Raw genomic sequence first — 13,976 nt, 5'->3', positions numbered from 1 at the left:
TATGATTTTAAAGCAGTCACCTACACTTTTTCACTTGAATCCTCAGAGCTAGCTATTGTGATCTCAAAGAAGTTATTTAACTTTTCTGCATGTTAGTTTCCTCATGTGTGAAAAAGAAATAATACTTTCATGACCTACTCAACACTCATCACAGTGCTAATTAATTTGATTTGATTTTTAAAACCCTTACCTTCTGTCTTGGAATCAATACTTGTCTATTGGTTCCAAGGAAGAAGAGTGGTAAGGGCTAGGCAATGGGGGTTAAGTGACTTGCCCAAGGTCACATAGTTAGGAAGTGTCTGAGACCAGATTTGAACCTAGGACCTCCCATCTCTAGGCCTGGCTCTCAATCCACTGAGCTACCCAGCTGCCCCCTGCTAATTGATTTTAGAAATTAAATGTTAAAAATTGTTTTTACATGTAATTGAAATTAAATATTAGTAAAAAAAAAAAAAAAGGAAAATCCTATGCTAATTGAAACAAAACCTTCAATAAAGTTTCAAGTCACAAAATAATTTTTAAATGCTAATTGACTGACAAAGTTATCATGAGGAAAATGCTTTGAAAAACTTAAAGAAAGCACAAAACAAATACAATTTTATTATTCTTCCCAATTTTCAATGAAAAACTAAAGACTAAAAATGTAAGGTGATTTGCCAAATCTTGGTCAGATAGCTAACTGGTAGCAGAGCTAGGGATTTTGTTTCCTAGTGCATAATTCTTTCCATTATACAAATGGCTCAGCTTTTTAAGAACACTTTTTTAATATCAAAAAAATGTATCATGCCTCTTCATCACAATACTTTTACTAACATTTGAATGAGAACATACATAACAGTAAGCTATTATGAACTCAGTAATGCTCATGTATTATTTTATTAATTATGAAACACCTACATATATTTGAAAAAATCATAAGATATTACTTATTCAATCCTTCAAAGGTACATTTGTGTATGGATTATCCTGAGTCATTTAATAAGAAGAGATTCTTTGTAATAATTCTTCAAAAACCACTCCACTACACCATGCGGTTAGTCATCTATTCATTTACTAGTATTGAAAATAATGTTTTTCCAGCTAATAGCCATTTCTAATACCATGTTAGACTTAATACCTATGTGTGCAGCAAAAGTAGCAATTTGTGCTCAACAAACAGAAAAAAGGTTAGATTATATTAATTTTACCACCAGTATACCACATTGTACAACTGAATGTGTTTTTGAAAGAAAACTGTAGAATGACCAATTGTTTACTTATAAGGGTTTGCACCATAGTGCCATGAACTTAGAAGAGTCACATTTTTCACTCTATCTGAAAGTATGCAATAGAAATGCTTATAGAAAATAATTCTTTCAGTTGCTAGGAAATAATAAATAGATTCTCTTAATTTATACATACTTTACAATAATATTAACTTCAGTGCAACATCTAATAGCCATTTCTAGTTAATTCATTTTTGAAATGTTGAAACTTAACAGTACTATACTTACCCTTCTTTAGTTTCCTAAAAATTGAATCAAAGTTTTCCAAGTAATTTCTCCAAGCATTACTCATTATAAACACTTTTGAGATATTTTAAATATGAGAAATGGAGCAAAACAAATGCTCCACCAAATAATCTTTTCCTTGGAGAGCGGGTGTGTATGTTCTCACTTTCTGAAATTAAAAAGCCCTTCTCAGACCAATAAAGATAACTAGAATTGTTTGCTCTGAAGATGTGAGGATAGGCAATTCCAAATTTCTATCTCGTGTACTAATGAACTCAGACCCCTGGAGTGGGCTGAGGGGAGGAGGACAGTGAACAGTTTTTTGTGTTTTGTTTTTTCATTTTAAGTCAAAGCCCCTTTGGAAGCATTACGGTTTATCTTTTGGATCCCAGTCCTTTGGCCTGCTCACTGGTACTCCTGCTCATCACTAATTATGGGCCAAGCTTAGACTTCTTGGCTTTCAGACCTTCACCTCATTTCTGGTCTCCAGATTAATGATCCTTTTTCCTAGATCCTGGCAGTAATAATTTCTAACTGGCCATGCTCAAGAAAGATAGGTCATTGAGGATAGTCAATGTTTATATCTTTAGTGTAAATCTCCTCTCCCATTCCCCCCATGTTTTGCCAAGCACATAAAAGAGCATTGGAAATACAGTTAAAAGACCTGGGTTAGAATCCTTATTGTGTCTCTTTAAAGCTGAGTAACCTTGGACAAATGACTTAATAGCTCTGGGCCTGAATTTTTTCACCTAGAAAATCAGTGGGTTAGACTAAGGTCTCTTGCAGCTTTAAATCTATGATGCTAAGTTCTTCTCTTAAATTCTGCTCTGAGGCTACAACCTTCAGCCAGTTTTTTTACAATGTCCTCTGCATCCTGTCTATTTTGTGGGATGGTCAAATTTGGAGGCACAGGTAGAGTGGCATTCATATTGTGGGGTCATAAAAGAGATTAATTCCCCAAGAATCTTCTACCTTTTTCCTTCTAGATTCATGTGAGGCTTGAACAATGAAACTGAGCTCCAGCCCAAATGGCAGGAACCTGAAAGAAACCTTGGAGGTTCTAATTAAAATAAAACAGAACAATTAAACATACTCAGCCTCCTCGCCTTTTGGCTTGGATTTCAAGAAATCTGGGTATATGGCAGAGACTATGTATTTGCTCCAGGCAGAACCCTGTGTTCCCAAGGCCTTTTGTATGGCAGGCAAGAGAAGAACAATCCTTTTGACTCAGAAGTTTGTTACTTTTATAAGCATGATACACAAGCATCATCAATAAAGTATACACCCTGATATTTAAGCTCAAAAATATTTCAAAACTGTTCCTTCCAAAATTATCATCATCATTCTTGACTTCAAGACTTTGTAATCCAAACAGATTAGAATTAAGACTGGAATTATAAAATGGTAAAGTTTTAGGGATCACTTAGTCCAAATGCTTCATATTATAAATAATGAAACAGAAGTCCAACCAAGGGGCCACAGCATAGCTGGAATTAGAACCCAGGTGTCTGATACCCACTCAAGTTCTCCCTCCTTCTCTCTCTCTCTCTCTCTCTCTCTCTATCTATCTATCTATCTATCTATCTATCTATCTATCTATCTATCTCTCTCCCTCTCTCTCTCCTGTCTTTGTCTCTTTGCCTCTATATTATCTCTGTCTCTGTCTCAGTCTCTATCTCAAAAGCCTTTACCATTTGTCGTAGAATCAATACTAAGTATCAGTTCCAAGGCAGAAGAGCTAGGTAAGTGGGGTTAGATGACTTGCCCAGGGTCCTATAGGCAGGATGTGTCTGAGACCAGATTTGAACCTAGGTCCTACTGGCCCTCTGTCCACTGAACCACTTAGCTGCCCCTCAAGGTCTCTTCATATTGTACCAATGCCTCCATAGGCATCAGATCTCTATTGTAATATAGGATTAATAACTGTGCCAACATGGCACAGTTATTAATCCTATATTACACTATGCATATGCTCTGTGAATGTATTATTTAGGTTCATATGATCATAGATGTACAGCTGGAAAGGACCTCAGAGATTATCTAATCCAACCTCTTTTAGTGTATAGATGAGATAACTGAAGCTCAGAAAGAATGTGTTGTTTTTTTTTAAATCACACAGAAAATACATCAGATTCAATGATCTAGGATCCAAACCTAGGACTCTCACCGCGAAGTCAGTGATATTTCTCCCATTCTACAGTGCCTTTCAAAGTCTGATGCTTTATTAACTCACTTTTAGCTGTGCCTGCTAAAATTTATTCCTTTTTTTTTTAATTTTAAATTTAAATTTTTTTTTAATATTTAAGGAAGCAGATAGATTTATTACTAGCTCTGTAACTTTTCTTTTTTTTTTTTTTAAACCCTTGTACTTTGGTGTATTGTCTCATAGGTGGAAGATTGGTAAGGGTGGGCAATGGGGGTCAAGTGACTTGCCCAGGGTCACACAGCTGGGAAGTGGCTGAGGCCGGGTTTGAACCTAGGACCTCCTGTCTCTAGGCCTGACTCTTACTCCACTGAGCTACCCAGCTGCCCCCAAATTTAAATTTTTTAATTGTTTTTTCCTTTTGTATTCCTTTCTCCTAATCTCACAGCCCTTGCTTCTAAGGATTTGTGCTGTATTCCACTGCCCATCATGGCCCAAGCATGTGGGACGATCTCTTTCTTCAGCTCAGGGGTTTATTACTAGGAGACCAAGTTACTGTAATCAGATAATGTTACATCGAGTGGTACAGGACATATACAGAGCATGACATGCAGCTAAGACAAACTCTCTAGTTAGTATTAAGGCTTCTCTTGAAATATGTGCAGCTATAAAGCCTACAGACAGTCCTCAAGCTGCTCCTAGTTTTAAATTAGCTATTGTGCATTGTTCATGAAGAAGCCAAACAGATACCTTGGGAAAAAAAACTAGATTTGGAATTGGATGATCTGGGTCACTGCCACTGGGTACCTGTATGATCTTGGGCAAGTCACATCACTTTCTGGGAACTGTTTCCTCATCTGTAAAATGGGAATCATGCTTGTACTCTCTTTTTATAGGATTGTTAGAAAGTGCTTCATAAACTAAAAGTGCTATGTATTTAAGAGTTCGGTTATTGTTCATTCAACATCAGACATTGCCTCTGTTTCTCTTTTCTTTAGCTTCTGGCCACCCTCACTGCTTCTTCTGCCACCTTGAACTTGGTTCTGACCGGGAAGTGCCTTCCAGATTTTCCCGTCACGTAAATGTTGAATTCAGCATGCCAACCACCTCTGCCTCCAAAGCCACTGTCAGATCCATCTCTGTGGAGGACAAGATCGATGTCAGGAAATGGGTGAACTATTCTGCACACTACAGCTACAAGGTAGTGTTATTTGCAGTTGACAGACTTCTAGATGCTTTTGTCCATATTCTCCCCTCTTTTGAGTATTTCTTTCACAAGAGTCCTCCCTGCTTCACTGAGTGGAGAGGACTTGAGGTTCTTAAAGGCTGTACCTATCGAACACAAACAGGTCCTATCAAGGGGAAAATGTTTGGTGTGGGTAACTGGGTATGACTCTGAGGGCATCTCTCCTGGAGAGTAGCTTCCTAACTGGCATTCCTGCCTCTAACTTCTCTCCATTTTAATCCAGCCTCCATGTAATTTTTTTTTAAACCCTTATACTTCGGTGTATTGTCTCATAGGTGGAAGATTGGTAAGGGTGGGCAATGGGGGTCAAGTGACTTGCCCAGGGTCACACAGCTGGGAAGTGGCTGAGGCCGGGTTTGAACCTAGGACCTCCTGTCTCTAGGCCCGACTCTCACTCCACTGAGCTACCCAGCTGCCCCCTCCATGTAATTTTTAAAATGATTTTCTTCAAGTATAGGTCTGATGATGTCATTCCCCTACTCAATAAACCCCAGAGGCTCCTCATTGCCTCTAGAAGCAAATATAAACTCCTTGATTTGGCTTTTAAACTCTTACCTTCTGTCTTAGTATCAAATCTAAGGCAGAAAAGTGACAAGGGCTAGGCAATTGGGGTTAAGTGATTTGCCCAAGCATCACATAGCTAGGAAGTGCCTGAAGTCAAATTTGAACCCAGGTCCTCCAACTCTATCCACTATGCTTCCTAGCTGCTCCCTGATTTGGCTTTTACAATCTGGCCACAATCCACTTTCTCTTTTCTATATACATTACTCTGTCCCCTCCATTTTAACTAAATTTCTGTTTCCTCATACAAAACACCATCTCCCACCTTCATGGCTCTGCATTGGTTATCTCCCATTCTTGGAATATTCTCTTTAGTTACCTGTACCTGCAAGAATCCCTTATGCCCTTCAAAACAGCTCAGGTATGATTTTCTACCTGAAGACTTTTTTTTTAACCCTTAACCTTCTGTCTAGGAATCAATACTGTGTATTGGTTCCAAGGCAGAAGAGCGGTAAAGGGTAGGCAATGGGGGTGAAGTGCAGGAAGCCTTTTTTAATTCCTCCACCTGCTATTGCCTACCCTAACCCCCTAAAATTTATTTATTTCATTTTCATTTTCATTCATTTCAATGAATGAAATATTCATTCAAAAATTTATTTCATATTTTATATATATTTTATACAAACATATTTTAATATATGTGTATATGTTGTATGTATAATAAATAAACATATATAAGTATATACTCATTTATGTATATATGTAGGTATACATGTAATGCCGTTCATTCATTTGTCACGTACAACTCTTCGTGATGCCATTTGGGGTCTTCTTGAAAAGATATTGGAATGGTTTGTCATTTCCTTCCTATATATATATTCCTCTGTGTGTGTGTGTGTGTGTGTGTGTGTGTGTATACACACATATATGTATATATAAAATACACAGTGTGTGTAGTATATTTGTATACAAATATATAATGTATATTATATATAATATTCTTTGTATATATCTATTTCGCATGTATATTTATTTGTATTTTTGCATGCATGTTGTCTACCCTAATAGACAGGATAGAAGGTTCAGATATAAACTCCTTGAGGGCAGAGGCTCTTTCACAGTGATTTAAGAACCATCCTCAAAGCCAAGAACACCCGTGTTCAAGTCCCATCTCTGACATGTTTTGGTTATGTGACCATGGACAAATCTCTTAGCCTCTCAGCACTACTCTGTGGCTATAGGTTTCAAAGGTGCTGACCTGCATTGGCAGAAGGAATTTCCTCTCCCAGAACTTCCTAAATGAGTGACTTTATAGGTCCAGTCCAGTCTGTTACAGAACAGTCCCAGGCGCAGTCCCTATTGCTGATGCCTAGCCGTGTGCCTGGCACATAGTAGGCACTCAAGAGCTCTTTGGTTCATTAAGTGATTGGCTAGTCATGCTAAGCTCGCTAGGGTCATCACCCAAAGTTTGGCTTCAGGGTAGTGAATTTTTTTTTGGCCATAACAACTCATTTAATCAAATATTAAAGAATCGAGGGGTTTGCCTTTATCTGTGTCGATGGAAGGACCTACTCATGAATGAAATCAAGGATGCCTGAAATTGAAGGAGTCTCTCCCACAGCCTCTGTATCTCTTCAGTCCCTTCCTTGCTAAAAATGACAGATGGAAAAATCTGCTTTTATGCTGAAATTCAGTGAGGGTAACAGGAATAGAAAAAACCCTTAATTGAAAATGATAAATTGGATTTTAAAAAAGTCAGAGTGGGGATTAACAACATGTTTTGTATCCCTAGTACCTAGCACATATTAGTCTCTTTATAAATTCCTTTAAAATTCATTTATCTGTTCATTCATATTTGCTTTTGCCTTCCCACCATTACCAAAGAAGGGAGAACAGAATTATGGTGGAGGGAATTTGAGAGGTTTCTGATGTAATTTGTGCAACAGGGAAGAAGATGGCAGAGTTGTGGCAAGCAAGTTAGGAACCCAAAGCAAAAAAGTTTTGCTGCAAGGGTGGTTGTGAATCTGAGAATAAAAGTGGGAAGTATTTTTGTCCACCCATTTCAGCTTGCCGTCAGTTACAAACAACAAAATAAAACAAAACTGGGTGATTAAAGAAATTTCTTATATAGCAGCAAAGCTGCCAAAGCCATGAAAGAGGAGAAAAACCTTATTAGAGTTTTCTAATCCATGAAAAGCTTCTTGAGTAGGTGGGTTCTTTACTGACAGATTGAGCATAAGCTAGTAAGAGAATGATTACTAAAAAAGAAGAGGAGATATTTCTTTAAGGACTGCTTTGTAACAAGAAACAGTAACTATGACTGTGTCTTCGCTTCCTATGGTACTTTTTTCCAAAGTGCTTTCACATTCATTATCTCATATTTCTATTGCTAAATTCCCTAACCACCAGAAAGAACAAGGGCTCCCTCTTGTGGGATGCTTTTTTCCAACCCTAGAACTCACAAAAGTTCATCCACATGTCAGCTGGGCCTTGTGTTTTATCATCCTGTAACTTGAGTATCATAAAATCTCAAGGATGGTGATTAAAATGTCAATATACTTAAGACCTACTCCAGTGCCTTCATCTTGACATATAGGTGTCCCTGAGTTCTCCTAGGCTCTGTTGACAGAGTATAATGTCTGGTATGTCCTAAAAGCTGGAAAGAACAGACCAAACAATAGGGGGTATATGCATCCTCTAGGGACCAGTCACACTGAATTGAGAGATTCATCACCAGAAGTTCAGTCAAGGGTGATGAATATTTTCAGCTTCAGAAAAGCATGACTATCTAACACTAAGATGTGTCTCCACACCAATGAATGCTCACATCTTTGGAGCTGCCATGAAGAATAGCCTTATGGTGAAATCCCAGCATTCTAAACCTTATATCACTTACTGAACAAGAGTTCTCATTACATTTTTGTGTCTTTTACAATATAATTCCTTTATCACTTATATTTTAAAAATAAAAAGTTTTAAGATTTTGAAGAAAATGTGGGCAAAGCCATACCTTACAATTCTAAAGTTGTTTGGGTTTTTTTTAAAGGCAAGGAAGGAGTTTGATGTAGAAGAATAAAATATGATCAAATGGCCTCAGAATGTTTTATTTTTAAGCATGTTCTAATATTTTCATTTAAATAAGATTTAGATAGAGGATCTTTATGTGAAAAGATCTTTAAAACACCACCAGAATAATGAACTTTATAGGGGGTTAATTTTTTTTAATGTGTAACTTTATAGGGGAAAAAAGAGATGTATGTTATTTATAAATGCTAAGGTTCAGATTTGCCCACCCCCTAAACATTTAGTTTCATATGGCCACATTCTCTTCTGGGTTCTATGGATTCAGAGGTACAGTCCCTAACCTAAACGAATCTATAATATAATTAGATCAGACTTTTTAGAATAACAAAAATTTGAAATTAAAAAGAACCTCAGGGATCATCTAAGCTAGTACCCTCATATTACAGAAGAGAAAGCTAAGACCCAGGGATGTTATATGACATCCATAAAGTTACATGGTGGTTGGGGGCAGCTGAGTGGCTTAGTAGATTGAGAGTCATCCCTAGAGCGGGAAGTCCTGGGTTCAAATCTTGCCTCAGACACTTCCTATGTGACCCTGGAGAAGTCATTTACCCCCCATTTCCTAGCCCTTACCACTCTTCTGCTTTGAAACCAATATACAATATTGATTCTAAGACAGAAGGAAAGGGCTTTTTTAAAAGTTACATGGTGGTAATAGAACCAAGAGAATTGGAGATTCTCTGTACTCCAAAAAAATGTTTATCTTCTGTGCCAAGGAGGAGGGTTTCAGTCATCCATGGTAGATATTGGAACATATCTCCATATGGAGTCCCTACTGTATTTATATCACTTACCTCACAGGATTATTGTAAAGAGCAAGTGAGGGAATGCCTGTAAACCCCCCCCCCCATAATTGGAGGACTTCATTTAGAGGTTAGAGAACTTCTGGGGTTTATTATAGAAGGGATTCTCATAAAGATATAGTTTGGCTACAGCATTCTGCTTTAGAACAGCTAAAAACTGATAATACAGGTAAGTTGTTGTTATGGAAACAACAGGGAAAGAAACTCTTTGCCCTTTGGTCCCCTTTATGCTTCTTGCTAGGTATTAAAACCTTGAGTCTATAAGAAAGAACTACAAAGGTTTTCAGTGAACTCTGATCCTGGTTGAGGCAGAGATAAGCAGGCTGGAGTTACAGGGATGTTTTAGCATCGGCAACCATAGGAAGCATTGTGATGGTTTAAAAAAAGGGGGGGGGGTGAATTTGGGTGAGAATCTAGGTTTGAATCCTAGGTCTGCCACTTTCTTCTCAGGTGGCTTGAAGAATTAATTTAGCCTCTCACCTCTCTAGGCCTCAGTTCCTTCATCTTGTGAAATGGGGGAGATTTTCAACTACATCATCTCAACTCTAAATCTATAATGCTGTGGTTTCTCCTTCCCTCCCTCTGCTCCCAGCTAGATCTATTGACTAGGTTAGACTCTACTCAAAGAACAGTAGAATATTTGCCTGGTGCCCCCTGCAATAACTTAGGCAAGGAGCTGGAGTATAGCAGTGCCACCCCTAGACACACTGTCTATCTAGTGTTCTCATCATTGGATTTAATCTGTACATCCAACCCTATGCATTGGAGAAGATCCTGGGGACCACAACAAATTGTAAGAACACAGAATTAGTCAATCGGTCAGGCAAGCATTTATTAAGCATTTACTATATGCCAGGCACTGTTCCAGGCACTAAGGAATACAAAGAAAGGAGGGGGAAATCGTCCCTGGTTTAAAGGAGTTCACCTTCTCATAGGGGATAAAATACTCCAACAACTAAGTTAATAGAAGATACATGCAATATAAATGTGAGGTAATCTCAGAGGGAAGACACTAGCTGGGGTGGAGAGGGGGGACTAAAGTGGGGAAGGGAAGAGAAAGATGGAAGGGAGCTTAAGAAAAGTCTTTTGAAGATATTTGAGCCCTCAGTCTTCTGGGAAGCCAGGAATTGGAGGTGAGGAGAGAAAAGCATTCCAAGCATAAGGGACAGCAAATGGAAATGCCCAGAGTTGGGAGATGGAGTATCAATTTCATTCTGTGTGAAATACTGCTTGTATCACCCTAGGAGTCCTTGAAGATAAAAACAACAAAAACTCCTTGTTGATAATTCAAAATAGATACATAAACATTTGCCCACATTTCCCTAGAAAATACAGCAAGGAGATTTGTATGATTGAATCATTGAATGTGTGGAGGGGAATGAAGCTGGACAAGATAGAAAAGTGTTGTTTTTTTTTAATGTGAGTGGACAAAAGAAGACATTCAAGAGAGATGTTGGGGAGATGGAAAGAGCAAGACATCATCACAGGATCAGAGTTGAAAGGGAGCTTAGTCTAGTCTGAGATCCCAAGTCACAGAAGTTATGACAGGCAGGATTCAAATCCAGGTCCAAATCCAACACCTTTTCCACTATATCATGATCATCCCAATTAGAGTTTAAAGAGTTTTCCCCCCTCTTTTGTTTTTATTATATTCTTTCCAATTTAACTTTACTTATTTTCTTGGCAGGTGGAAATCGAACAGAAACAGAATTTGAAATCAGAGGTCGAGGGAAATGAAATTGAAAATCCCAAGGAGTGTGGGGTACAGTGAACAAGATACATTGCACCAGAGCAATGATGGTTTTGCATCCTTCCTAATAGAAGTACAAGTCAGTACTTTACCACAACCACTCCTCAGTGTGGCAGTGTCTTGGAATTTCCTGCTCACAACCTCCTGGATTTAGACAGGAAACTGAATGGTGTTTGGTTGACAAGTCTGGCTGGTTGGCTTTAGATAATGCATTGAACATGTAGTTCAAATGACTTTGGGGGCTGCCTTTCTCCCTGACTTTTCTCTGCTTGCCTTTCAGAAGTGACGTGTGGTATATAGACTGCTTTAGGCATGAGATGACTCCTCCCATCTCAGGGTTGGAATATTTCCCCATGGTATTCTTCCATCACTTGTGTGGGTTTCCTTTTTTTAAAAAAAGACTTGTTTTGGGGAGGGGATTAGGTGGGGAACACAGTTCCTGAGGGATAAAGTCACCAAATGCCAATTTCTCCATCTCTTAAATTTAGGGAAAGTTAAAAGCTATAAATCCAATATGGCTTCCCTTCTAGCTGGGTCACTTTGGTGTTTCCCCTCACACTTTAAATATGAACACTAAGCAACACAAGATTTCAGAAACATTTTTATTCTTCACCTTAGAAACACTTTATCCTTCTAAGATTTCAATTCCATAAACTTGCCCTTACAAGGTTGTTCACACTGGGTCATGGTAGGAATTAGATACAAAGGCCCAGGAGAGTACCTTTTTAAAGATTAAATCAGCAGTCCTGTGCCAGGGAATCTTTTGAAAGGAAAGAAAGTTTATTTGAATAAAGTCTTTCTCAGTCTAGGGCATTGGTCACCAGTTTATATTCAAGTCATGAGAGAGGAACACTTTCATTCTGTGTATGAAGCAAGTACTGTTTGTATTTAGAAGAACCTTGAAAACAAAAACAACAACAAAAACTTTCCTTTATATTTCAGAGTAGTTACACAGGTACTCCTCCTTTGCACCTACATTTCACTTGAAAATAGTTTTTTTTAATAATTTTAAAACATTTTAAAATTTTAGCTTACATGAGCTTGCCCAAAATATCAGTAACATGATGAAGTCGATATTTGTTTCTTTCTAAAAATCTCATCTAGCAGAGACCTCAGTCTTATAGAGGGAAGTATCATTTTTGTTTTTGAATTTAGGCTCCTGGTAGTGAGGACACTGCATTTGGAACACTAAATTTTCTCTGCACTTCCCTTGCCCTTAGCCACATTTGGTGCCACTGCCTCCACCTCTCCCCATCTCACAGAGTTTTGGCCTGTCAAAAGCATAATTGAATTTTCTTTCCTCTGGGTTGAGGAGGTTGCCCCTACTTGGCCTCTTTCTCATCTGCAACCTCCTTCTGTGATGAAGGCATACACAATCTGTTAGCAAGTGCGTGGGTGGCACTTCAAGATTGGCAGAGAGCATTAGACGAATCGGAATCAGATTTCTTTTTTTCTTTAAATTATTTTTTAAAATTTTATCTTTATTTTGTTCCAGTACCAAATTTACACATACGTTTTCTAGAGTTATAGAATCAGATTTCTAAAAGATTGACAAGCTGAAAAAAATGAAACAAAATTAACTAAATATAAGTAAAACCCATGTTTAAAAAAAATCACAAGAAGAGAAAAACTATATTTTACCCAATAGCAATCCATGTTGGAGAAAAAATAAATGTGTCGATTTAGGTCATGTATGATTAGTATGAATCAACAGTGGGTAACATAGATGCTTTAAAAAGCTAACACAATTTTAGACAACATTAATAGAGGCTATTCTGTTCAGAAAAGAGGCAGAAATAAGCCCACTCTCTTCCACTGCTTAGACCACACCTGGAGTATCCCATTTAATTCTGAGCACCGCACTATAAATTCAAGTACGCCCACAAGGGGGCAACCAGAGTGATGCAGGGCATGGGAACTATGCCATCTGATGATCAGTTGAAGGAACTGAGAATGTTGAGACTGGAAAAAGAAATGATACTGGATTTTTGAAGGGCTGTCATGAGTGACTGAGCTTTTTTCTATTTGACCCTAGGGAGTAGAACAGAAAGTTCTTAAAATCTCTCTGCTGTTTCTTGGACTTTTCTTTATAGGTAGAAAGTCCCACCTGTGTCATTTGCTTAGGGGGAAAAAAGACCTTTACCATTAATTTTGTACTCACTCTTCTGTTATTATACTACTGTGACCCTAAACTGCATTTAGGGATTCTGGGTAATACTTGGCATTTTTCAGCTTCGTACATTGTGAATGATCCACCTAAGGATCATGGTCTTTGCAAATTACCATTTATTTGTGATGTGCAAATTTACTGGCCACTTTAGAGGAGGATTTATACATGGCTATGAAGAGCCTTCTCTGTGTCACCAGATAATGAAGTGAGACTCTTTCATCAAAATAGAGATTGAGCAATTCCATAGGATAGTAGTTTTTTTATTGTTGTTTTTATTGCCTTGTTTTAGGTCTAATACCTTATTTGGTAACCCAGTAAAAGGCTAAGAAATGAATTCAGGAGGGCCTGACAAAGAAGCACATCTAAGACAGGCACTTATGTATTTTTAGAACCATTAACACTTCCTCCTGTTCCCTAAACTCTTACTCATTCTCACATTTTATCTACATTTTTGCATTTTACTATTTGACTAAGGGCTCCTGCTTGGCCAGTCTACTTATTAGTATTTCTGGTCACTTAAATTCTTTTTTTTTCTTTCTTTCTATACAATTTTCAGGACTTATGACACATATGAAATGTAAATAAAGACATTTTCACCTTTCAAATGTGAAATCATTTCTATTCTTATACAATTGGGGGGGGGGGAAGTGGGGCAGATGACAGAAATGTGACTTTATTTTCCCAGACAAATGTTTGTACTAAAAGAACACAATCCATAATAGGACTTTAGGAAGGAGCAAAATCAGTGATTATTAATTTATTACCCCTTTTGGGGGAGATATAGAGGAG

At 37.8% G+C, this 13,976-nt stretch overlaps 1 protein-coding gene across 1 annotated transcript in view; it reads left to right on the top strand.

Moving 5' to 3' along the window:
- STON2 (stonin 2) overlaps positions 1-11,038 on the top strand; it is a 131,181-nt gene extending 120,143 nt beyond the window's left edge. The window contains exons 6-7 of the mRNA XM_044664986.1: positions 4,632-4,834; positions 10,955-11,038. Coding sequence (XP_044520921.1) covers positions 4,632-4,834; positions 10,955-11,038 — 287 coding nt within the window. The remainder of the gene's footprint in view (positions 1-4,631; positions 4,835-10,954) is intronic.
- Positions 11,039-13,976: the final 2,938 nt, after the last annotated feature.

Source organism: Gracilinanus agilis, chromosome 2 (genome assembly GCF_016433145.1).
Source record: "Gracilinanus agilis isolate LMUSP501 chromosome 2, AgileGrace, whole genome shotgun sequence".
In the NCBI taxonomy this organism is placed as follows: domain Eukaryota; kingdom Metazoa; phylum Chordata; class Mammalia; order Didelphimorphia; family Didelphidae; genus Gracilinanus; species Gracilinanus agilis.
This window is presented reverse-complemented; position numbering and strand designations above follow the sequence as displayed.